We start from the raw sequence: 23665 nt of genomic DNA on the forward strand, positions 1-23665 counted from the left end.
AGAAATTCCAATATATCTATTTTATAATCTATAATATTAAGGGAGAGTTTCAAAGTTAGACAGAAGGGATTACGTTTCAGGAACATTTCCTCCAGCAACAACGTGTCTGAATAATCCAGTTAACGCTGCCAAATGTTCAAGAAGTCATTATATCCCTCTCTAAGACTGTTATAATTTCAAGGAGGACACACTAATCAGACTTCACTTCACTGATTTACACTCTCTTCTAACACATGCTGGTGGTGACATCCTCAATGTAATGGTCTGGACATGTCTGATAACTCAAGTCTGTATTTGTGAGAGTGAGATAAAGCTGATCTGTAGCCAGCACTGACTGTAGCTGACACACTATGTTAAGACAAGTACAGTACATCTCAGTGTTCTCAGTTTTAGTATTTCAGATTTAGTCTTTGGATGGACATACTATTAGTATTAGTCACATTTCCTTCCGTTAAAGTTTCAGTCTACTCATCGACAGTTTTGTAACATTCAAGAGGCCACAAACGACTCCAGAGGACAGAAGTGATTTTAGCAACAGTTTAGTTTTCCGTTTGATTTTGTAGCTGCTCATTGATTTTTCTGTGATGTCTGCCAGAGGCACTCTGCTGATTGCAGCAGTTTGAGTTAGCGTCTGGTCCAGCTCCAGATCCAATACTGGACTGAAGAAGGGGGAAGCCCTCGAGTTAAGTGCTGCCCCGTCGATGCACTTCATCAGTCTAAACGCCCAGTTGTTTTATAAAGATCATAAAAAATGTCATTCTGAATGGCTTTTATTGCAGCATATCCTCATATTTTATGGGTTATTTGCTGAAATGCAGGTAATATTTAAAATAGTATTGGTGCTGAGGCGTGACATGCCTTCTGTGCAGTCAGTGCATATGGTAACTTCAAATAGGATTTTGGCAATTAGGTTAGATTGCTTTAAGAAGGCTCTGAGAGCTGTCAGAGGATAAGGTGTGCAGAAGATCAGAGGTCTAATCTGAGTGTGTATTATAGGTTACTGTTTATTCTATGTATGCTTCCACGTTTTTAAGCCCACAACTCAAAGAGTCCCAAATATTAAAGATGATCTGAGTCTCTATGCTCTTGTTTTTCTAAATGAATCATGGGTAATGCCTTATATTAAGCTACACACATGGAGCACTAACTAGTTGCGTATATGCATATTAGTAGTATATTAGCTCTTTATTTATTATAAAGCACTTAATAATGTCTATTCGTCTTTCATATTCATATTCATAATAGTTTTCCCTCAATAACCCCCAAATTACTGCATACTGATAGTAAGCAACTAATAATTAATAACTATTTTGCCAACTTATTTTAGGTAAATGGTGGAAAAGAGTTGTGTTTATGTATTTTCTTATAGGCTTTCACCATCACTTAAAACAACTCAGAGTTAACTCCATGGCCTCATACTCTCTTTATCCATCTGCCAAAGTCATCTTCAGTCATTAAGTTCTTGTCTAACAGTTGTGATTGATAGTGTAAATAAAAGTCTTATCATTTTAAATCTTAGTGTGAGTGTTAAAGAGTATGAATTTAAACATATTTAATTGACATCCCTGCTTTAATTTGTAGTTACAGGGTTTCATGTGATTGAAACTGATCCAAGTCTGGCCCTCTGTTGTCCTCTAGTGGCCACACATGTCTCACACATCGTGCTGTGGAATATCTTCACTTGGCCTATTTTACAGCATGAGCATAACTTGCTCTTTCAATCATATCTTTGCATTGTGGCAAGTCTTTTTTCCCCCATCTTTCAATGCTTTTCATACTAGTTCATACAAATGTTTATCAATCTGTCCTGTATCAGTAGATCCATGACTGTGTAATTTACAGTCATATGAGTCCAGATTAGTTCCTGGAAATAAAAGGGGAGAAAAAAAAATAGACAAACTTCTTCCCATCACTACAGGAACTGAACTTCGAGCACACTTTCTCTTCTCAAATTTCTCTCCACAATTCAGGAAGTTGACCTGCTGCAACACTGTCTGTGTGGAGTGGAAGAAGGGTCGTGATGATTCATTCATACTCGCTGTAACTTCCGTCCATGTGTTACACAGTGAACATGAGTGTCGCTGGGGTCAGCAGCAGGCTGTGTATGTTACAATCCTACTGAAATCCATTTAGAAAAGACAGAAAAAGTCAGAGCTGAAGAAAAGTTTAGAGTAAATTTTGGGGAATTTTGTGGTTTTGTACAGCTAGTAGAGGAGTCGCATGAAATAAAGAAGAGAGAGACGAAACAAACAAGAGAAATCTTCGCCAAATGAGTCAGTTATTGAACTGAAGTGAATTAAATGACACATTCGGTCTAGATGGGGACCTTTGTTGCATGTCTTCCTTTTTCTCTTGTCTCTCTTCCAGTATTTCCTATTACAGTATCTCTGTTGTGTCCTATGTAATTGAGGCAAAAAGTGAATAAATAAATAAAATTGAGGAAGTGGAGACGTGGAGGATGAATACGTCATTTCTATATTTTATGTAGGTTGTATCATGTTACATCTTATTACTGCAGTTTGCATTTATTAATAACGTTATATCTGCCGGTTTACAAGATCAGTAACAACATAGGACACAAAAAATACAAAAAAGTACAAAAAAAACTTTATTTGTCTTTTATATCTTTGTTTTCAGTGTCTCTAGTATTATATTTTTGTTTTCTGTATGGTCTTTTTTCATTTTTTGATAAACAAGTTCAATATAAACACGAATGTTGTTGTTTTAAGAGTTCAAATAATGTCTCGCTGCCTTGTGTTTGAGCTGCAGACTCAAGGATTACCAGATGGTGGAGCTCTCTGCCGCAGAGTCGCTGCAGAGTCACTGCACACTGCCTCCTGAAAATGCCACAATAGAGGTAACAGTGTGTTCATATAGCTGATAAAATAGTTGATACAACCATGTTGTGTGTTTGGTGTGTATGCACTGGTGGAAAAGGGGCATTAAAGTTGTCTGTTAATTTTCCATAAAGTGAAGCAGACTGTGTGATTCAAACAAAGGTGTATAAATTCTGTGGAATTTGGTTTCAATGAACTTTGCTGATGCTCCTGTGAGGAGGCATGTTGGGACAGGAGCTGCTGGTCTGAGGTATGCTTCGCCCTTTGGATTAGTTTTGTCTTCCCTGAGGCGACACATTTCTGGAGCAGCCACCGCTTCATGTTGGATAAAGAAACCCCTCCTTATCTGATTTGAGTTTAACTTTTCATACTTCTCAAAGATAAGGCAACTAAAAGATTATTCTCTCTGTTTTGTGTAATATTGTTTGTGCTGCCAGGCTCACATAAGTACTAATAAAACATTTAAGATACATTTACAGATAAAGATACATCCCTCCTGTAAGAAGATGATGATCCTGCTGTGTCTTGGCCTTTGCATTCAGGGATGTGCTGTAATGCATAACTTTGGGAGGAACGGGGGAAGTCGTCGGGGGAGGGTTTTTTTCTTCTTCGCTCCCCCCAAACACACACATACATGTCTGCACACAAAAGCATACACATAGGACATCCTTTACTCAGGTCCCACATGAGGCATGACATGTTATGATCTCCCTATTTAGTTTTTACAAACCATAGTGATTATGGTAATTGTTGTATGTGTCCTCTTATTCTCCAGTGGTCGTATGTGTGTATGTCTAAAGAAAGAAACAATATATCAATGAATAAACTGAATAAACAAACTTAATACATATCTCTAAACTTAACTCTAAAAACAGGACGGCAATTCTACAAACATTTGATGATTTTACAGAATGTAAAAAGTAGTTAAAGGTTTCTCTTAATTAAAAGAGAGATTTCCATCGACTGATTTTTTTTTATGCCTTAACAAACTAAATAACAAACTCTCTCTTTGTTTTCATGACTGAATAAACTGAATAAACAAACTGACCTTAAAGGACAACACAGTTTCATACTGTTTTACTTTGTTTATATGTGGCGGACCCTGCCACCTTTCTAGCTCCAAACCATGTTCTGGGGACTTTGTTTTCCTCTGAGAACAGCTTGTTTATTCAGTTATATTTCTGAGTTTGTATTATTCCCTCATTATTATTGTAAATGTTATCTTTTCCAAACTACATAGTGCCCCATTAACCTAAATTAACTTGAATTTGAAAAAAAAAAACTCTACAAAGGCGCATCCCCTCAGTTAACTGAACTTCTCCGAGCTCATGAAAGTGGACTTTTTAGAGATACCTGCTTCTACAAACATATGATGATGTTATAGAATATGATAGATTACTATAGATTATGTAGTCAACACTATGTACAGTAGTTAAAATCAGCTCAACCGTGCACATCTACAACAGCATCAGCTATAATAGTAAAACACTGACTCACTGACAGTGAGTGGATCATTTTACTGCACCATCAGTACTTTTACTTATATGTTACGTAAAGTTTGCTGATAGTTATTTTGAAGGGTTGGGGTTTTTTTTTGCATTTGTACTTTCCTTAAGTAAAGAATCTGAAAAATTAATTCCACCACCGCCTTATCCTTGAATGTTTCATTGTTGTACATGAATAAGTAAGTGTAATCAAGTGTGTGTGTGTGTGTGTGTGTGTGTGTGTGTGTGTGCGTGCGTGCGTGCGTGCGTGCGTGCGTGCGTGCGTGCGTGTTTGTGTGTGGGCTGATTTTGACCATCTACATGTATGTAAAACACATCAAACAAACCAAACCTGAGTACTATGAAAACATACAATAATAAGAAAGTAACAAGGCTTTTATTTTACATGATATAAAAGAATAATGGCTACACTCCACAAAAAAGCAAATACTAAAAGTCAAACAGTAACACCCTGAGCCGATTTATATGAAATTATAAAAGTTTTGATCCAAAGACTGTTGTTGAAAGAAACTCCTGAAATGTTCTGAACATATTTTGGGCAAAGTCAAGTTTTACAATATTTTTAAAATTTCTTCTAAAGGGAAATTTACTGTTCATTCAATGTATTATTTTATTAATGTATCCTGATTCAGTACATCTCTTCAAAATCCAATTTGAGGGATCCCAAACCTTTTTAATTATGGACTGCAAAAGAATGGAGTGTATTTCCCGTTAAATATAAACATACACCAAATATAACACCTGCAAATATACATGTTGCATCAAACAAATCTGAGAGCCGTGTGGAAGACAGTGTTCTCCCATGTGGGCAGAAGGAGTGACTGTCCTAGACGTAATCATTGCCCGGCTGGCCTGCAGAGCGGGACGTTGGGTAGCGTGGTTGTTTCCCTGAGCCGTCACCGGAGCAGTTGCAGCAGAGGAAGCCCCCGCCTATCATGGTGAGACAGGCAGCTCCCCATCCAACATACAGAGCACTGCCGAATTCATACCTGGGAATGATTCACACATCACACTCAGACTTGTATGGACATTTAGAAAAGACAGGAAAGGGGGATTTTTTTTCACAAATTTACCAGAATTACAAGCCTAAACACAAACTGATCATGTTATATCCAGTTCGGTTTGATTTGATTCAATTATCACAATGTTTTTTTAAAATTAATAATAATTCAAGCTATTATTGTTGAGTTGAGCATGAAATTAAAGGAATACTTAGACATTTTGGGATGTGCACTTATTTATTTTAATTCCTGAGAGTCAGATGAGAAGATTGATGTTTGTCCGGTAAAGGAACAGCCAGTTAGCTTAGCTTAGCTTAGCATAAAGACTGGAAACAGAGGGAGACCCGACAGCTAGCCTGACTCTGTCCAAAAAAACACAGTTGTCACCTTGTGGGTTTTCATGTAGGTTTACAGCAGGAGCTTTTCTTGGCCGACTAAATTGACTTCCTGGAGTCTCCACTTGTTGCCTAGCAACCTCACAGTGACGATAAGACTCCAGGCTAGTTGTTTCTCACTGTGTCCAGTCCTTATGCTAAGCTAAGCTAACCAGCTGCCGGCGGTAGCTTCATGTTCAGTAAGTATTTTTCAAAATATCCAGGGGTGGAAATAAACTCAGTACATCTACTCGAGTACTGTACTTGAGTACAATTTCGAAGTACTTGTGCTTTACTTGGGAATTTCAATGTTATGCTACTTGATACTTGTACACAACTATATCTCTGAAGCAAATATTGCACTTTTTACTTTTACTTCAGTAAAGGATGAGTACATGTTCCACCACTGAAAATATCAAACTATTCTTTTAAAAACACAATATGTAATATGTTATGAACACAAAAGGCGTCATTTGTTGACATCTTGAAGTAGTGTGAGACAATGGTGTACTGTTTGAGGGGCACAGGCGAAAAAAAAAGGGCGCTAGCTGTATGTGGTGGGGCACCAGCGCACAGAAAGGGCACCTTCGAGTGAACTTTATCACGTTTTCTCCACGTTTTAAGACATTTCAATGTGGAAATATTATGTATTATTAGTTTAAGTGTGTGATACAAAATGACAGCATAACAAAAGATAGTTTGGTGACTGCTTGTCCTCTGCGTCATTATACACAGCTACAGTGTTACCTGATAATTACTGTGAATTCCAGACTAAACAACAGAGAAGGATGACCTCACCTGGAATTAGTGGGTGTGAATGGGTTGTAAAAATCCGCTGCTATTCTGTGGCCATACCAAGATGTTCCCGCTAGAGCAAGCAGACCTGGAAAACAAGAGCATGAAAACATTTTAGATGTTTGTATTATACAGGTTAAAACATGCAGGAGTGTATCATCTGTCATCTATCATATTTATGAAGTTTAAACAAAAAAAAAATTTAAAAAGTGCTGCAAGCCAAATTATGTTCTCGCATTATTGTGGTCAAAGGAAACTGACAGTAGGTTGGTGGAACATCTTTAGGGGAAAACATATCCACCAGGTGATGTTCAAGCAGGGTGTGAGTGACCTGAATGGACTCTGACCTGCAATAATGAAGATAACTCCTCCAGCGAGAGCCACTTTGTCCTTCTGCTCCGGTACTTCTGCCATACAGGTGGTGCACCTCATGCCCACCGTCTCCACCATGATAGAGATGATGCTCAGCACGATGGCGCACAGCATCAGTCCTCGTGTGCCCAGTACAATCCCTGGAGACAACGACATGGCACGGGACCACCAGATTTGAGCAGATCTCACATTTGTGTCAATGTATATATATTATGTATATTATATTATAAGCTATGTAGGTATATTTGTATGTGTGTGAGTGTACGTAGATGTGTGTGCATGTAGGTATGTACAGTATATGTACATGTGTTGAGCACATATAGGGGTGTGTATGTAAATATATTTATATATAATATGTGATTTATGAATTGTACATATAGTATATCGAATTGTAGATAGATGGGAGCGTACGAAGGTACACAGGTTCAGGAATGGAAGTAAATTGATTTTGATTAATTGCTGAGTTGTGGAGAAGAGGTATTATTAATTAAGTGTATACTTCTTCCTACTCCTTTTCGGGCATGTCAATGCTTGTTAATGGAATATACCTTGTAACATGCTTTTCATTTTATTATGCTTTTTTGTCTAAGTAATGTAACTTTTTGTTTTGTTTTGATTTGTTTTCACATGTTCGAAATAAATGTGCATTCATTCATTCATTCATTCATTTGTTTGAGTATTTGAGTGTACATCAGGTAGACCTGTTTTCAAATTTCCTGACTCTTTGTCTGTTTTTTAACTGTACAAATTCATATTAATTTTACTTACCTCTATTTCTAATGTATCTTAAAGGTGCAATATGTCTGCCCCCTCCAGTGGTTGCCAGTTTTTGGTAGCTAACATTGCTTATACTAGCTTGCTTATGCTAGCTAGCTAGCTAACGCTAATGTTGTTGACACTAGCCAACACAAACACTTACATTAGCTAACGTTAGCATACTTAACATTAACGTAAAGTATGCTGGATGCGTACTATGGAACTTTACATTGTAATTCCAACGCTGTTATACTATTGGTTCATAAATGTTGTTAAAGTTGGAACCAATTGTCAGAATTCATACACAGATATAAACAAAAAATAATTTTGAACCCGAAAAACATCGTAGAATTATTATTTCACAATCATAATAATGTTTTTTTAAGGAAAAGAGGTACTTTTATTATGCACCTTTCCACAAGCTCTGTAGATGTTTTATTTAAAATGAGATTTGTCTACGTAAAAAAGTTATCAATATGACCTTTAAATAAAAGCTTAAATCTGAGATCAAGATCGTCAATCAAGCAGAGTTTTGTATGCAGTTAGTTAGTATCTCTTTATTGAATCTCAGTGTTCCTCTTGTTTACAACAGGCATAAAACAGGTGGAGTTCGGATGGCATGAGTCACATCCAGCAGAGATCTACTCCAAACATTCATTCAAGGATTTTTTTTATCTGATGTAATTGATATCAGCCTTTTCTGATACAGAAAATAAAGACCCATTCACGCAGCTACATGTAAATTTGAAATCCACCTGTCCACAACTTTTCTTCGTTTTGAATAGAAAGAGAAGTTTCTGTTTGATGGGCCGGCTGCTGGTATTTAACTGACATGTCTCTGCACGCAAGGAGGTCTTACAAAGAGAGAAGAGGGCCCTTTCTTAAACCTCCAGGGTCGTCTGAATGACCAGAGAGAATTACACATTCCTGTTTTACAGCATACAGGCCGGTGATTCCTAAACTATTAAGGCATTTCAAAAAATGTACATTTTATTGAAAGAAATCAAATGTTTGAGAAATGCACAGTTCATTGTCCCATGACCCATTTTCTTTCCACACATATTTTTGTAGAAGAAGAAATTAAGGACACATGATCAGTTGTTTGTCTTACAAAAGGTTTCATGAAAACAAGATATGTAACACAACATTACCTGGCAGCTGGAGGAGTGAATCATACACTTTACACTGAACCTGACCAGTGCTCTGTGATACACAGGTCTTCCACAGCCCCTCATACATCGCCTGAGCTGTGATGATGTTGTCTCCTGCGTAGGACGAAGCTTTCCATTCCACCATGGCTGTGGATGCTATGGAGCCAATGACGCCCAGGAAGGCCAGCGTGAAGCCAAGGAGCTGAATGCCTGCATTGGCCATTGTTTAGTGGGAAAAAGTTCCAGAAAATGGAAAAAAAGTTCTCAAAACGTTCTTGATGTAGTTCCAGCTGGTTTGGGGTGGTGGATCTGATCCCAAACAGTCTCTCTGCCTGTGCATCATCAGGTAAAACCCCAGAGGAGAGGAAAGGGAGGATCCAGGAATGTGCTTACCTCAGGCTGAGGTTAGGAGGAGCAGGAGGACATCTGGTGGAGGTGATGCTCTCCTGCAACTTTACTCCTGAACTTACAGCCTTACAGTAAGAATCAGAAATACTTTATTGACTGCCGGGATGGAAATTGGGTTTTGTGTTGCTAGAAATATCATAGTGTTATCAGTAGTAGTAGTATTAGGGGTGTTAACCCTAAAAAAAAAACATGAAATGAAAGAATGATTCAGTTTTCACAGGAGAGCACATGTCCTCTGATCTATTTGTTCTGTTTTGGTAAATAGTGACTCATCTCTTACTCAACTCTTTTGCTGAAACCAACATTTAAAAAATGTTGTCTTAATTTAAAATTAAGACAAAATTCCTCTGCTCTTTTCTATATTTTGTACATTCTAGCAACAATATCAGTCACCTGCATTCTGCTCTGTGAACTGATTGGCTGGATTACAGGATTTTTCACTCTTTTTGTTGCGAGCAGATGAAACCATGGCAGAAGCTGGCCACCGACCAAAGGTTTTGTCTTGCCTAATTCAGACTTGTTGTCGGCTGCACTTTGTGTCCACAAGGAAATTTGTTTCAATGCTGTGGGATCGCTGCAAGACCGAGGTTTGTTGAATTTCATTTATCTAAATAGAAAAATATACTTTGTTGCTGATTCTTCTTTTTGTGGGTGAATGGATGCTAAAGAAAGACAAGCTTGAGTTGTATGCATTTCTGCTTTAATCAATATCAACTTTGATTTCCTGTTCAGTCATACAAGCTTTCTTCATGTTTTGACAGTAAAACATGGACAAAGAATTGGGCCTGATTGTGATCCTGGCACTGCTTCTCTGTCCCAAAGGCAACACGGGCTCACAAACCTCTTGTCCATTCAAATGCCACTGTTTCACTTCAACCCAAGTGCTGTGTGCTGATGGAGGGCTGTCATATTTACCCAGGAACATGTCCAGGCAGGTCAAGGACTTTATCATAATATCATCCGATCTGCAGTACCTGTTCTCACACACTTTAAACGATAGCCCCCAACTCACCAAGCTCGTCTTCCTAAATAATGCACTGAGAAGCATTCACTCTCAGGCTTTTGAACATCTGGTTAGGCTGCAGGAGCTGGAAGTCAGTGGGAGCCTCTGGCTAGACAAATTATTTAAGGGGACATTTGACAAGCAGGAAAACTTGACCAAACTGAAGCTTAACTACAACGGGTTGAAGACGGTGCTCCCTGGCATGTTTGACTCTCTTATCCAGCTGGAAACTCTGCAGATGAAGGGCAACGTCATCTCAGATCTGCCTACATTTCTCTTTACGAACCTCCAAAATCTGCGTGTCCTGGATTTGTCCCAAAATAAGCTCGAAAGACTGACTTTTTCAGGTCTCGCAAGACTGGAGATCCTGAAAATGAACCACAACCTCATCAGCGAGCTTACATCTGACACGTTCCACAATATTTCTCGGCTGACAGAGCTTCATCTGGAGGGGAATAAGATATCAGAGCTCTCTGATGGCATCTTCTTTGTGTTAACTGAACTGCAGGTGTTGAACCTCCGTGGTAACCTTCTAACAACTTTCAGCGATAAAGTGTTTGGATTCGAGGCCTCAAATTTGACGGAACTGAACCTTAAAGGCAACAGACTGACAGAGCTGTCCTCTCTAAGCAGTTTTACATCTCTCTCCGACCTTAATTTGTCCTCTAACCAGCTCTCCAGCCTTCCTGAAGATGTTTTTAGAAATGTTACAGCCCTGGAGAATCTGGACCTGTCTGAAAACCAGCTCACCTCACTGCCCGAAATGATCTTTAGCAGTCTATTTAACATCGAGACAATCCACCTGAACAAGAACAGCCTGAGCAAAGTGGACGCCAAAGTGTTCGAGGACCAGATGCTCATTCAGCAGCTCTACCTCAATGACAACCAGATGGAAACTATGCCATGGGGCCTTTTAGACTCTTTTGCCATCCCGCACACAGTGAGACTGCATGGAAACCCCTGGAAATGTGACTGCCACATGTGGTATCTGCATGACTGGGTGCTGAGAAACAGCCAGGACATAGAGATGGTTGACAGGGTGCTCTGCGAGAGCCCCGGCTTTCTGAGGCGGCGGCCAGTCGCCTCCATCGACAGAGAGCAGCTGGTGTGTCGGCTGACTCAAGATGAGGTGCCTGATCTCAGCCGCTGTAGCCAAGAAGCTTTCAATAACACCGTGATCATCAAGTGTAAAGTGGATAAATGCTCTCCACTGACTCTGAAGGTACAGCTTCAGGAGAATGACGGCAGTATTAAGGAGCATACTTTCAATATTGAGCCTGAATATTCTCAATGTAGCAATGAGACCACGATCGAAAGCCCCATTCACTAGTTCTCCAAGTTAATTAGACTTTGTTCTCTGTGTAAATATGTCCTCATGCATTTGGCCTTTATTCACTGAAGGAGTCACATCATACAGGATGTTCTGACTGTCACAGTCAATACTGTAAACAAACCTGTAACTCATCAGCAACTGATAACCAGTTTACATGCATGCTGCTGAATGATAAGAGGGGTGGATGAACCCTTTTCCTGTAGGGTTCAAAGTTCAAGCCACTACTTTTTAAAGGTGCACTATGTAGTTTTGGGAAATCAACAAACTCTCTTTGCTTTCCTGACTGAATAAACAAACTGACCTTAAAGGACAACACTCATACTGTTTTACTTTTTTTATATGTGGCGGACCCTGCCACCTTTCTAGCTTCAAACAGTGTTCTGGGACCTTATTTTCCTCTGAGAACAGCTTGTTTATTCAGTTATGGGAAAAATAAATATTTCTGACTTTGTATTATTACCTCATTAATATTGTAAATATTAAAAATCTGAGTTTGAATTTCTTCTCCAAAACTACAAAGTGCCCCTTTAAGACCGGATCACTGCTAAAAGGAACTATGAGTTGCATGTAAATCATCTGCTAGCATGTGCTGAATCTACAGTAGATGTCTCTGGTTCCCCTGTTGATGACTGTCTTCAGACATCTTGATAACCACTACGCTAAAGTCATGATGTTGTCAAACTGATCAACCATGGAGTCACCGAGAAGTTTTGGAACACACTGCCGATGTGAAATGTCAATAAAATGACGTATTTGCATCATCAAATGATTAATTTGAATTGAAACAACACTTTGAAAAGACAGGAAACAGAGTTTCTCCTTAGGGCTGTGATGGAACAAGTATTAAATATTCAGATCCTTCACTTAAAGCAACATTATGTAGAAATTGGCCCCCCACAGTTTCTGAGTGGAACACCTCTGTCGTTAATACAAACGCCAGCTTTGTAACAGTTTGTCAGACGTAATGTAGGTGCTGGCTACAAACAAAACTCATTATGTCATAACAATGTTATGTGTTGAAAACTTTTACGTTGAAGTAAACATGTATGTAACACTGTGATCGTCCCCTCTCACTGAAGTTACATAGTGCAAACACAAGTGATAGAGAGGCGGAGTGGCCGAGACAGAGACACCATTCACCCTGTTACAAGACACTGAACCATCTACATGATTTTGAAGCTGTTATTTTAAAGTAAACAAAAAAGTTACCAAATGTTGCTTTAAGTAAAATGTTTCATACCACAATGTAAAAATTCTGCACTATCAACACAAGTACTATCAGCAGAATGTCCTTAAACGTATAAGTATATAGAATAGAATTTGATTTAGCATATATATTTTTTTATTTTTATGCATTCATGTGTATACAGCATTTTAATTCATGTGTATGCAGACTTAGATTACACCAGATGAGCTGTATGGAGCCATTTTATGGGTTGCTTTGTGACATTTAAAACAAGTGGACTATGAAACTTCACTCGACTTTCCATAAGCATGGGGGTGAGTAGATAATGACTGAATTTTCATTTTGGGGTGAACTTATCCGTTAATGCTACTTTTGACTAAGAGCTAGCTAGTTTAACCTTTAGCAACGCATTATTTTTTTTTGGCACTTATCAGATTTGTATGTAAAATCAAAATATGCAACATAACCTGTTAATGTAGTTGTCATGCAGTTAAATGTACAACATCACCCTCCCAAAATGCAGTGGGGTAGATTTATAAAATAGTATAAAAAAATATTTATTAAATTATTGTACGAATACCTAAAAATAAATGTTGATAGATATACTTACTTTACTTACATTTCAACACTGCCTTGGCACATATAGTTCAAAATTAAACAGGATTGCAGCAGTGACCCATCCTGTCATCTCTGGGTTTGAAAAGTCCTCCTCTGATCACTCCACTGCTCCTGAATACTGGGACGGATGATAAAGAGTGAGGGAGGAGGGAAGCCTTGACACAACAAGGCACACAGATGGCTACACCTTGAATACAGCACTCTAACCCAGGGTTAATAAGGGTCAAAGGCCAGGGGGTCGATTGGGTCCTCGGTCCGAGTTGAATGACATCACAATTCACATGACAAAAAGTGGTGGCTGTCTTCCTTCCACAGTTTGGAGGGACGGCCTTAAATTGGAGGTAATCCTCACTTGACCAAAACTATGGGATAAATGTGATATTTAAAGTACTGGGTTGTTAACTAACGAGCAACAAGACACGTGGAAGTCGTTAAGAGCATATCTGTATTCAGTGAGGGGGCTGGGGTTGATGTAGACATATCAAATATCATGTAGACTAATAAGATATATCAAAGTCAAAACAAAACACATTATTTTAGACAAAACATTCAATTATTTTTGGTTTTCTTTAATATTGTTCTCGTTATTGTGAAGTGATTTTTGGATAGTAGCTGTACTTAGTAATTTTCAGAGCAACTCTATTGCTCTCATCAATTTTGTTTCCAGCCACAACAAGCAGTTGTTTTCAGTAAGAAAGCTATGATAGGCTTTAATGCACGCTACGCTACCTGCCCAGCACCAAATAGCAGACAAAGTTAGCAACTAACTAATGAACATAATGGAGCATTCAGAAGCTAAAGAGTTGAGGGGGAGCATAACTGAGCCAAGAGGACAGGCAGGACTTACCTTCATCTGGTCAACAGAAACTTGACTCCTAACTGCTAATGTTGCTTCATGCTTGCTAAAAATAAGCGACTGTATGCTAACACATTAGCAATATCTACTGTGCAAGTTGGTAATATGTCAACAATGTGTTTACAGCTTTTTATGCAAAACAAATGCAGCCTTGAGCTTCTTAACCCCATGTGATTAACGGCTGTTTCTCAAAAACTACAAAGATTTATATTACATGCTTGGTACCATTGGATTCAGAACAACTGTAATTTCAATAATATTAGATAGTAAAAGTGATACTTAGTATGTCAAATGACAGTCATACTCAAACAAAATCAAATATGTCTAACAATGGCTTATATATAGGCTTTATAAATATGTTAAATTAAACATTTTAAGTTTGTAATGTGCAGCTTCTTGTCTTGACCTGTCCACAGCAAATTTTTGTGTTTCTAACATAAACAAAAGCAAAACGTTAGTCATTGATAGGTTAAAATGTAGACAAAATCACTTTTATGGAATCTATGATAATATTGTCTTCAGCATATTCTGTATCTACGTATATATACTCAAACTGAAGTGCTGTGTTTTTAGCTGCACAGCAGCTTCAGATAAAGAACAAATGTTTTATGCATCATTTTATACTTATTTCGCAAAAACTGAGCTCAGTGTATTTGGTATGTTTGTAAAGATGAAACCACTGTTGGGTACAGCATAGTTTCTGACGTTAATAGAGTTATCTTCAATGCCCAACCACCTGTCAGCATCCATCACTGCTGCGTATTGCTGGGCAAACTAACAACAGCAGGGTGTGAGCGCAGTCCTGAGGCACGATGAAAAGTAGCTCCTAACCCCCACGGTCAGATCCTATCTCCCTGTCCTGCTTAGTGGGCAGTTAGCGTCGGTCACCACGCTCCTCACAGCAGCTCTTCAGAGGGGAGAGGAAAGAAGAAAGAAAGGGGTGCAGACATTATCTGGTCACACACAAAATGTCCGAAACAACACAAAGCACCGGGGGGTTTCCCACAGAGTTTAGACCAGGCCGGTGAGGAGGGAGGTGTCGAGGGCAGGGCCGAGTCCTCGGGACAAAGAGCAGAGGTCATCAGAGACTCAGTGCCCGGGGCAAGGATTCAAGAGGAGAGGTTTTGATCTGAAAATGTAAGCTAATCATGTCGCTGTCCAATCGACAATTTTATTGTTAATAATATCATGCTGTATTAAAAATGTCTCAGTGTTGAGGACAAAAGAAATTAATGGAAGATTTATCTCTACTTTACTTATCACGCCCATTGTTTCTCTTTTTAAGCTTGAATTAAATGAGCTCATTCAATCGTGAAATGATAACCAACACCAGTTACCATTATGTGGGTAGGTGTCTATTAGAACCTCCCTCTCAGCCAATCAGATCGTGATACACATCCTCCATGACACAATGACCTAAACATCTCAAGAACACAAATAGGCCATTTTGCACACTCAAAATGTGAGCCTTGCTTACAAACAAGGGTCAATATTTACCCCTCAGTGCACCCAGACCCCCGGGTGGAGGCTATATTGGCGATGCTGACCAAATTAAGAACAGCTGACCTGATGTGGGTGTTAAGTGGACGCAGAGATGTCACCAGAATGGTAATCTTTTAGCATACTGGTACACTGGCTTTTGTCTTGTCCGTCCCTATGGGATGATAACAAGAGGCTATAAGCTCCTTATCATCACATTACAATTATGGAGGATGAATCAGGAGCTGTGGCCCTGTGGACGTTGCTCTCATACCACTATCCTTGTTTTGTTTGCAGCTCCACAGTTTGAGAGGTTTTATTATGCATGCATGCAGCCCCTCGTTGTATAGTGAAGAGTCACAGCAAAACAATTGAAATACCTCCCACACTTCAATTTCAAGCAGTAGAAGTAATTTCTGGAGAGGCCATTGTTGCACCATGGAAAGAAATACTAAGATGTTGCTTGAGTGTGCTTCACAAATGATGTCGTAGTAAAGCACTGCTAAGAAGCACCATTCACATAACAGTTGAAGAGTATGCCCGCATCAGGTACAAATCTTGTGTCAAAACTGAGAGAACTTCATTTCCCAGCAGTGCTGCACAAAACCACAGTCTGCAGTTTACATTAATAAGTTGGCGATGTATTTTGGTCCACATGCTTTACAGCTCTTCTCAAAAGTAAGTGGGAGTTTAGTGGGAGTCCTGGAGATTTTAAGATCAATCATTCAAGAGAAAAATAAACACCAATCAAAGAGATTTTCATAATGTGGTCACCTTAAAGTCGTGCTAAAGGTGTCTACTGAGTGCTTAGTTCTGGTTAAATGATTCATAGCACATCTATAAAACCATTTGGTTTGCACTAACTGGACAATTTTTAATACCCATATTTATTATTTGTAAATAAAAATACACTGCCCACACTGTTTATAATTACACTGTTCATATTGTAAATATTAGTACAGTGTTCATATTGTAAATATTATGTATATACGAGTAAATTCTATTTCTTATCTTCTTATTATATTGTTTATTTTTTTACTTTTTATTATTGTTTATTGTAATTACTGTCCTTTGGCTGCTGTGACAAAGAAATTTCCCCGTTTGCGGGACAAATTCTGATTCTGATTCTGATTAGTTACAATTAGTGAAACAAAATATGGATTTCGGCTGATACAATAACTGATAAATACCTGCTGGTCATGGCCGATACCGATAAGATAACCGATAATTTCACATTTTTGTATCTTAAAAATAAGTTCACCTCAATAAGGCACACCTGAGGGAGACAGATTATGAAGATGTAGTGAGCAAAGACGGATTACTTAATATTTCATAGCTCTACTAGGATTTGTCGTGTTAACATTTTCCTTCCTCCCTTTACCCTTGTTCTTCTTCTTCTCTGTGTTTACCAGGGATTGCAAACCGATGGTGCAAATAGCCATCTACTTTCTTTGTGAATGCTGAGCTTGTTGAAAGCAATTTGGCTTCATATTTTGGTCTCTACTTATCAGCTAGAATTTCACAGTATACATTTTAATTGTGAAGGCGATAAGATAAATCATGAGTCTTAATTATGGCTTATAAACCCTGTATACAGTGTGATTTATGTATGATATACCAGTAGTATGAAAACAAATCATAAAGCTATAAAAAAAAGTTTATGGATGATTCAAGTTTATTACAGATGGAGAGGAATAGTAAATCAGGCTGCACACTATAAAGTCACAGTTGCATCAGATGACTGGCTGCTTCATTCATGCTTCACAATCTCTGGCTTCTGACTCTCAACTCTCAGTAATGTCCTATCGTGTTCATGTAGTTGCAAAGCGTGGCCATTATAATGTAACACCTCTCAGTCGTCACTACTGCCATTAGCTGCTGCAGCCTCCTCTGACCCAGCCCAACATGTTCATGTGTGTCAGAATAGAAAATGTCAAACCTGCAAAAATATCATCTGGCAAAATATAACACAAGAGTTGCCTTTATTGTGGGGTCAGTGTATGTTCTCTGCCACAAACACAGTTTTTGTATGATTATGTATTCAGCTTGCAGTCACCAGCACCACCAGCCTTGAAGTACATGCTGTGCAGGAAGCTTTTCTCTTCCGGGCGGAGGTTAGCAAAGGCCTGATTGTTGGAGGAATTTTTAAAGGGCAGCACAGCCTTCCCCCCAAATCTAATTGTATAAATGGTCAGTTATTTGAAGATGTTCCTACTGAACTTGTTTTTTGTTTTTTTTCATCAATTGAACCATCCAAAGTAATTGTTGAGTGATATTTTTACAACCAGGTTCAGCAGGCTAAGAGGCACTTAGCTTAACTGTCTGCAACATTTCTGATCATCTGACAGGTTATAGACAAGCCAACATTCTAACAAGATTATAGTTTGCTTTTGGATAATTTGTTGGAGCATTTCAGCTTTCCATTGATATTATATTGTCAGGAGGCAGACAGGAAACACTGATAAAGAGAGAGCGAGAGACTGCGTCATGCAGCATGACGAGGGTTACACAATTGTCACATCTTGGCCCAGTGTAGGTACCCAAGGTACCTTTTGCTCCTCTCTAATAATTGTCCAAAACAAACAATTTGTTTGTGAATCTAACATCAGTATTAGCGATGTCATCTACAACTTGGTGAGTTGTAATTAGAGGCCATCTGGTACTGGATTTTGGGGGCAGATGCAGATATCCATATAAGGGAGTACAAATTGCGATATTGATATAATGGTCGATATTCATATTCATACATACAGTTTATATGTGATTATCAGACACAAGTTCAACAATTAACCTTATAGTATACCTTATAATCAGAGTGCACCAAAACAGTAAACGTAACTCACTGGGAATTAAAAACATGATAGATTACCCCAAACACCTTCTCTAAATAATATTCTTATTAAAAAAAAGGTTTCATATTGGTGCATATCAGACATAAATGCCGATACCAATATATCTGTGATGGGCAAATATTGCCCAACTGATGTATTCGTCAGTCTCTCGTAATAATCTAGACTTATCCTTTGAGCCTCCCCTTTAACTCCTCAGTCTACACCTCACATATAGTTTGCCATTCTTGCCAAAAAGTTAAGACTGTAACTGGAATTTGTATTAGAAGATGTCTCATTTTGAAGGGACGCCTGCAGTGAAAGTGTATCTTTACGTTCCTCTTCATAAGCCTTCATGAGCATATGGCCAATAACTTCAGAGAAAACAAGACCTCCACTCCCCCTCCCCGACATCCAACACAACGTCTCCTTTGAAGATGCGACGACTTGTGATGTAGCACCAGAGTTATTGGTTTTAATGGCCACACCATCATCACTCTGTGTGGGTCCAAAGTCATAAATTTTCCACTTCCAGTGTTATCGTGTCACACTGATCCTAAATTCACCCCCCGGAAGCTCCACTTCCACCAGTATGTTGTTGAGTTTTTCAAAAACAACCAGCTAAATCAAAAAGGGATGAATTGGAGTGAAGGGACAAGGAGCATTGTTCATTCACTATTGATATCGAGTGCATAATCCATTCATTAGCCTTGATGTGAACCGCCGCTGACTACTTCGACCCCCATCAGGCACCATAACAACCCTAAGAACAATACTACGCCGATCCACCCGCAGAGGCGGAGGCGGTGAAGGTTTCCGGTGAGTGTCAGGGAACCTGTCACTGTTGTCACTGTGTTTGTGAGGGGAGGCCATCAATCACAGAGCGGAGCAAAGGGGCAGACCCTTCTCTGCTCCATGTTTACTTCTCTGCTTCACGAGGTTTGGGAAAATACTGCATCAAACTGAAGAGTCGATCAGGGAGGGGCAGGGAGAGGGGATAATAAACAATTAGACAAAAGACCCCAGTAAACAGCTCAAATTGCCTCAAGAATGGCATGAAAACTGCGGAAGCTCCTCCATCCAAACCACTCCAGCTTCTCCATCACATATGCTGTAGGTATGGACTGGAGCAACCTGCCAGCACTTCCCAGCTCCTCTTATCTGAAGAGAACAGCCTGGCCCGAGGAGTTCTCAAAAGTCTTTAAGAGCAGGACCTTTGGGAGCGGGCAACAATAAGCCTTCTTTAGCACTGTGAAAGTGACAGCATGGTCCCCCACCACCACCATCACCCCTCCACCCCACCAGCCATTAAACCTCTTCCTGGATAAACAAGGGGAAGGCCCTTTATGAAGATGGAGAGGGTCACAAAGAGAGGATCCATTGAGCCACTGAGGGGCCCGTCTTTGTTTTTGTGTTTCGGAGGGTCTCCTCAAAGGATGCTCTGATAGGAGGGGGAGCTGTATTTTTGTCTTTAAGTCCTCCTTACTGCCAGTCGTGTCTCAGCTGTGCCAAAACAGAGATGTAAACTTAATTGACTGTATCATTTGCACAAAGTGAGGAGATTTAATAAGATTTAAAGTGGCAGATGATTTGACTTGCATTTACACTGACGTCTACGTTGAAAGGCAGAATTAAAAAACTAATTTCAGTATTTGCTCCTTAAAAGAGTGCAGAATATCGTGCACCAGTTCTTTAAGAAACAAAGTGGTCACTGCAGCATTTACCTCTGTTATGATCTAATCCCTTAAATTCCATGAATATTAAATCAGGAACAACCCAGCGCTCGTGGATTGTGTGTGCGTTTTGCCTCTGGAGGTGCCACTGTTTGATGCTGTCAAAGGGAGGCCCTGTCTTCTGGTGATGGGCTGCCAGGTCTGTTGATGGGTTGCCAGATTCAAGGCAACATGCTGGCAGAGCTGCGTTTGTCTTCGGAGTGTGAATGAGGGGCACCTGTGACCTCTGGTCACGCTCTGCTTGTGTCCTGCGGTGTGAGCACCACGCTCAGGACGCACGCTGGGCCCGTCAGCCCATCAACTGTCCACTAAATGGAGGACGATTGGACGGGCTCTGCAGGGCTGACAAGCTATTATGCAAATAATACACTCGAAGCATTTTTTAAATCAGATATGCTTTGTGAAAAGGGTTGAATCGTTTTTATGAATGTGAGTTATCGCTCATCTAGAGGGAAGACACCTCAGAAAGTAAGAACATGTGAGTGAACCCAATATCTCATGTGGTCTGGGCTTCATTTAGCGCCCTCACTGGGTTCACCATCGTGCCTCTATCAGTTTCAGCATGATTTCCCATCTGGCAGCAGCAGTCAGGCCTGCGCGTGTCAAGAGACCCAGCTCCACCTGCTCCACCCGCCTCCCCTGCCCTGACAGCATGCCTTCTGGGCTCAACACGACCTCTCGGGTTCCTTACCTCATTAGAGAGGTATTCATACTCTCTGCAGAGCAGGTCTGCCTGTCACCGTGAACAGGATGATCAGGTGTGGACAAGTCACACACAGAAGTGGGGATATGTTTAAACGTGAAATGACTTCCACGGGTCTGAGGTGAAGTGTCGCAGTCCGTGAGAAGAGAAATGACAAAGACATCAGCGCAGCAAACATTGTAGTAAACATCATAGAAACATTTTATTAATCTCACAAAAATACAGTGCTTTTCAAGAGCTTTTCGAGGATCTTCTCGACCTCCTGAGCCCATAACAACATCAGAGAAAATCACAGCGAGCAAAGAGGCAAGAACATCTAATGTCCATGTATAAAAAAAACGCAAATGTGTGTAAACATCCCTCTCAGGTGGGTTTTAGAAAACATTTACAAAATGTACAAAAATCGTGTGTCATCATGTGATAGTCCTTCCTTGAGCTGATGTCCTACCACGGCCTCCACACAGAGTCTGACGTGACCGCCGGTGCAACAGGTGACATGTGATGGCTGCCCTGTGCGCTCAGAGGCACGAGAGCCGCGCTGGGAACGAGGAAAGCAAACTGTCCATCCGGCGTGGGCACCACCTGGAAGCCGCCGCCGCCGCCGCCGCCGTACAGCTTCACGGCGTCCGGGGAGACGTGCATCGCCGCGCCGCTTTTGCAGGGCATCAGTGGAGCGGGCGCAGCTGGGATCTGTGTGCCTGTCAGTGCCCCAGCTGGGTGAGGCGTGTAGAAGTTGACGCCGTTGATTTGGGTGACACAGGCTGACAGGTGGCCGAGGAGGCGAGTCCTCACCTCTGTGTTCACCCCTTCACAGGTGGACAGGAAGCGGGTGACCTCTCCGACACACTCACTGAAGCCGGCTCTGTATTTAGACAGGACTGATGGGTCTGTGTTCACAGCAGCTGGAGGGGAAAATACAAACACACACATTAAAATCATATAAATAGATAAATAATTGCACACATCGGCTGATTTAAATGATGTAAAATGGATCGTATTCATGCATTTGAGGCCTTTTGAGATCAGTTCTTAATGCGGAGCGCACCAGCTGTGAGCAGGCAGTAAATCTCAGAGACCAGTGGGAACATGTTTACCATCTAAAGTTAGACATCCGAGAATGACTGCAGCACATCAACACGGTCCATCCAGAGACTTACCAGACATCTGGAGTCTCTGCAGGTTCCTGAGGTGCTTCACTGTCATCTCCAGGATGTCCGCCTTCTCCAGTTTGGAGTGTCTGGAGCTCTAAACGGATACAAAAGTGACCAGTTAGTGCTGAATTTGATCACTTGGTTCCTAAACTCAATTTATCTTGGAACAGAAATGTGATTTTCTTATATCTCCTCACATCTTTCTTGAGAGCGTCCATGATGAGGGTCTTCAGCTGGCCCAGACTCTCGTTGATGCGCGCTCGTCTCCGCTTCTCCATGATGGGTTTGGAGGACTTGAAACAAACAAAAACAACAGTTGAGATGATTGTTTTCAAGATAAAAAATAATAGCCAGCAAACATGTTTTCACAGCAGCTACTTCATGTACCTTTCTGTTCTCCGACAGGGTGCGGGGTTTGTCGGGTGTGGACTCCCCGCTGGCCGGTGTGGCAGCCACAGAGGAGGGAGACGTCCTCTCTAAAGTACCGGTTGGCATCTTAAAGTTTGAGATAAAACCAGTCCGAACAAAAACTTTATCAGTGACAGAAACAAGTCAGTCCAGTCCTGTGAGGGTGAGTCCCGCCTTCTCCTGGCACACAGAGCAGTTTACTGGTGATAAGTGGCTCCTGTCCGGTCGCCAGCCTCTCAGCAGCCGTCAGTCCGCTCCTGACTCCAGCACCTCGAGCTTTATCTGCACAGCCCGAGCCTGCACGCGAGCGGCTCGTGTGCGAGTTTCCCCGGTTTCATCCGTCCGGCCAATGAGCGCGCGGGATACGGTGCCGGGGGCGGCGGGCTCGTGCGACCAGGCGCTCCCATTGGCTACCTGTCGGGATGCTGAGAGAGAGTTTTTACACGGAAGAGTTACTTTATAGTGAAGAGAAGTGCTGCAGACCAGGTGTGTTACCTGTGAGATTAGATCAACTGTGCGCCATGAAGATCTAATGTGTTGATGAGACATTTATTGTGATAAAAAGTTATTTAAAAAGCAGATTAAACTGTAATTAATGTTAAATCCATTAGTTGATTTGGTAGTTTAATCTCTTTTTATGCTGATAATTTACTAATACATTATTTACGATTGATTTTTATCACATAAAATACTAGATACATAGACTTGTTTCTCCTCTTCATTATATTACTTCAGATTGCACTGTTTCCATGTTTTGACAAAAAAATGCAGTTTAGCATAAGTTGTTATAGTAATATAGCCTACACTACACATGTATGGATATATGAATACGCTAAGATAAAAAGACAGTAACAAACAGTATTCACAGTATGAACAGAGTGAAATGAATTCACTAAGATATATATATACACATTATTATTACTTATTAATGCAACAAATGTTGAATTAATTAGTTTACCAATTAAAACTAAAAGTTAAGTAACTGATATCTCTTCTATGATTTATTATTTTATTGTTAAAACTAAAAGTTTAACCTTCAGATGATTAAGCATTCATCTGTACAATAAACAGACAAATTAAATCTGTTAAAAAAATTACTTTTTAAAAACGTTTTCTCAGAAACTTCTCATCACGACAATATCATTTTTATATTTGCTTGTCATCAGAT

At 40.1% G+C, this 23665-nt stretch overlaps 3 protein-coding genes across 3 annotated transcripts; 1 reads left to right on the forward strand and 2 right to left on the reverse strand.

The window, feature by feature from the left end:
- Positions 1-4699: 4699 nt before the first annotated feature.
- cldn1 (claudin 1) lies at positions 4700-9207 on the reverse strand. The gene is made up of 4 exons (XM_073490638.1): positions 8792-9207; positions 6860-7024; positions 6516-6600; positions 4700-5331 (listed from the first exon to the last, which is right to left on the reverse strand). The coding sequence occupies exons 1-4, from the start codon at positions 9012-9014 to the stop codon at positions 5169-5171; spliced, it is 636 nt and encodes a 211-aa protein (XP_073346739.1). The 5' UTR covers positions 9015-9207; the 3' UTR covers positions 4700-5168.
- A 409-nt stretch (positions 9208-9616) lies between these two features.
- On the forward strand, positions 9617-12592 carry LOC141016340 (uncharacterized). Its single transcript, XM_073490636.1, has 2 exons — positions 9617-9786; positions 9961-12592. Exon 2 carries the CDS (start codon positions 9967-9969, stop codon positions 11530-11532), a length of 1566 nt encoding a protein of 521 aa, XP_073346737.1. The 5' UTR covers positions 9617-9786; positions 9961-9966; the 3' UTR covers positions 11533-12592.
- An 8708-nt stretch (positions 12593-21300) lies between these two features.
- LOC141017161 (transcription factor HES-1-A-like) lies at positions 21301-22665 on the reverse strand. The gene is made up of 4 exons (XM_073491792.1): positions 22477-22665; positions 22287-22382; positions 22096-22183; positions 21301-21840 (listed from the first exon to the last, which is right to left on the reverse strand). Exons 1-4 carry the CDS (start codon positions 22582-22584, stop codon positions 21383-21385), a joined length of 750 nt encoding a protein of 249 aa, XP_073347893.1. The 5' UTR covers positions 22585-22665; the 3' UTR covers positions 21301-21382.
- Positions 22666-23665: the final 1000 nt, after the last annotated feature.

The sequence above is a fragment of the Pagrus major genome, chromosome 21, assembly GCF_040436345.1.
Source record: "Pagrus major chromosome 21, Pma_NU_1.0".
In the NCBI taxonomy this organism is placed as follows: Eukaryota; Metazoa; Chordata; class Actinopteri; order Spariformes; family Sparidae; genus Pagrus; species Pagrus major.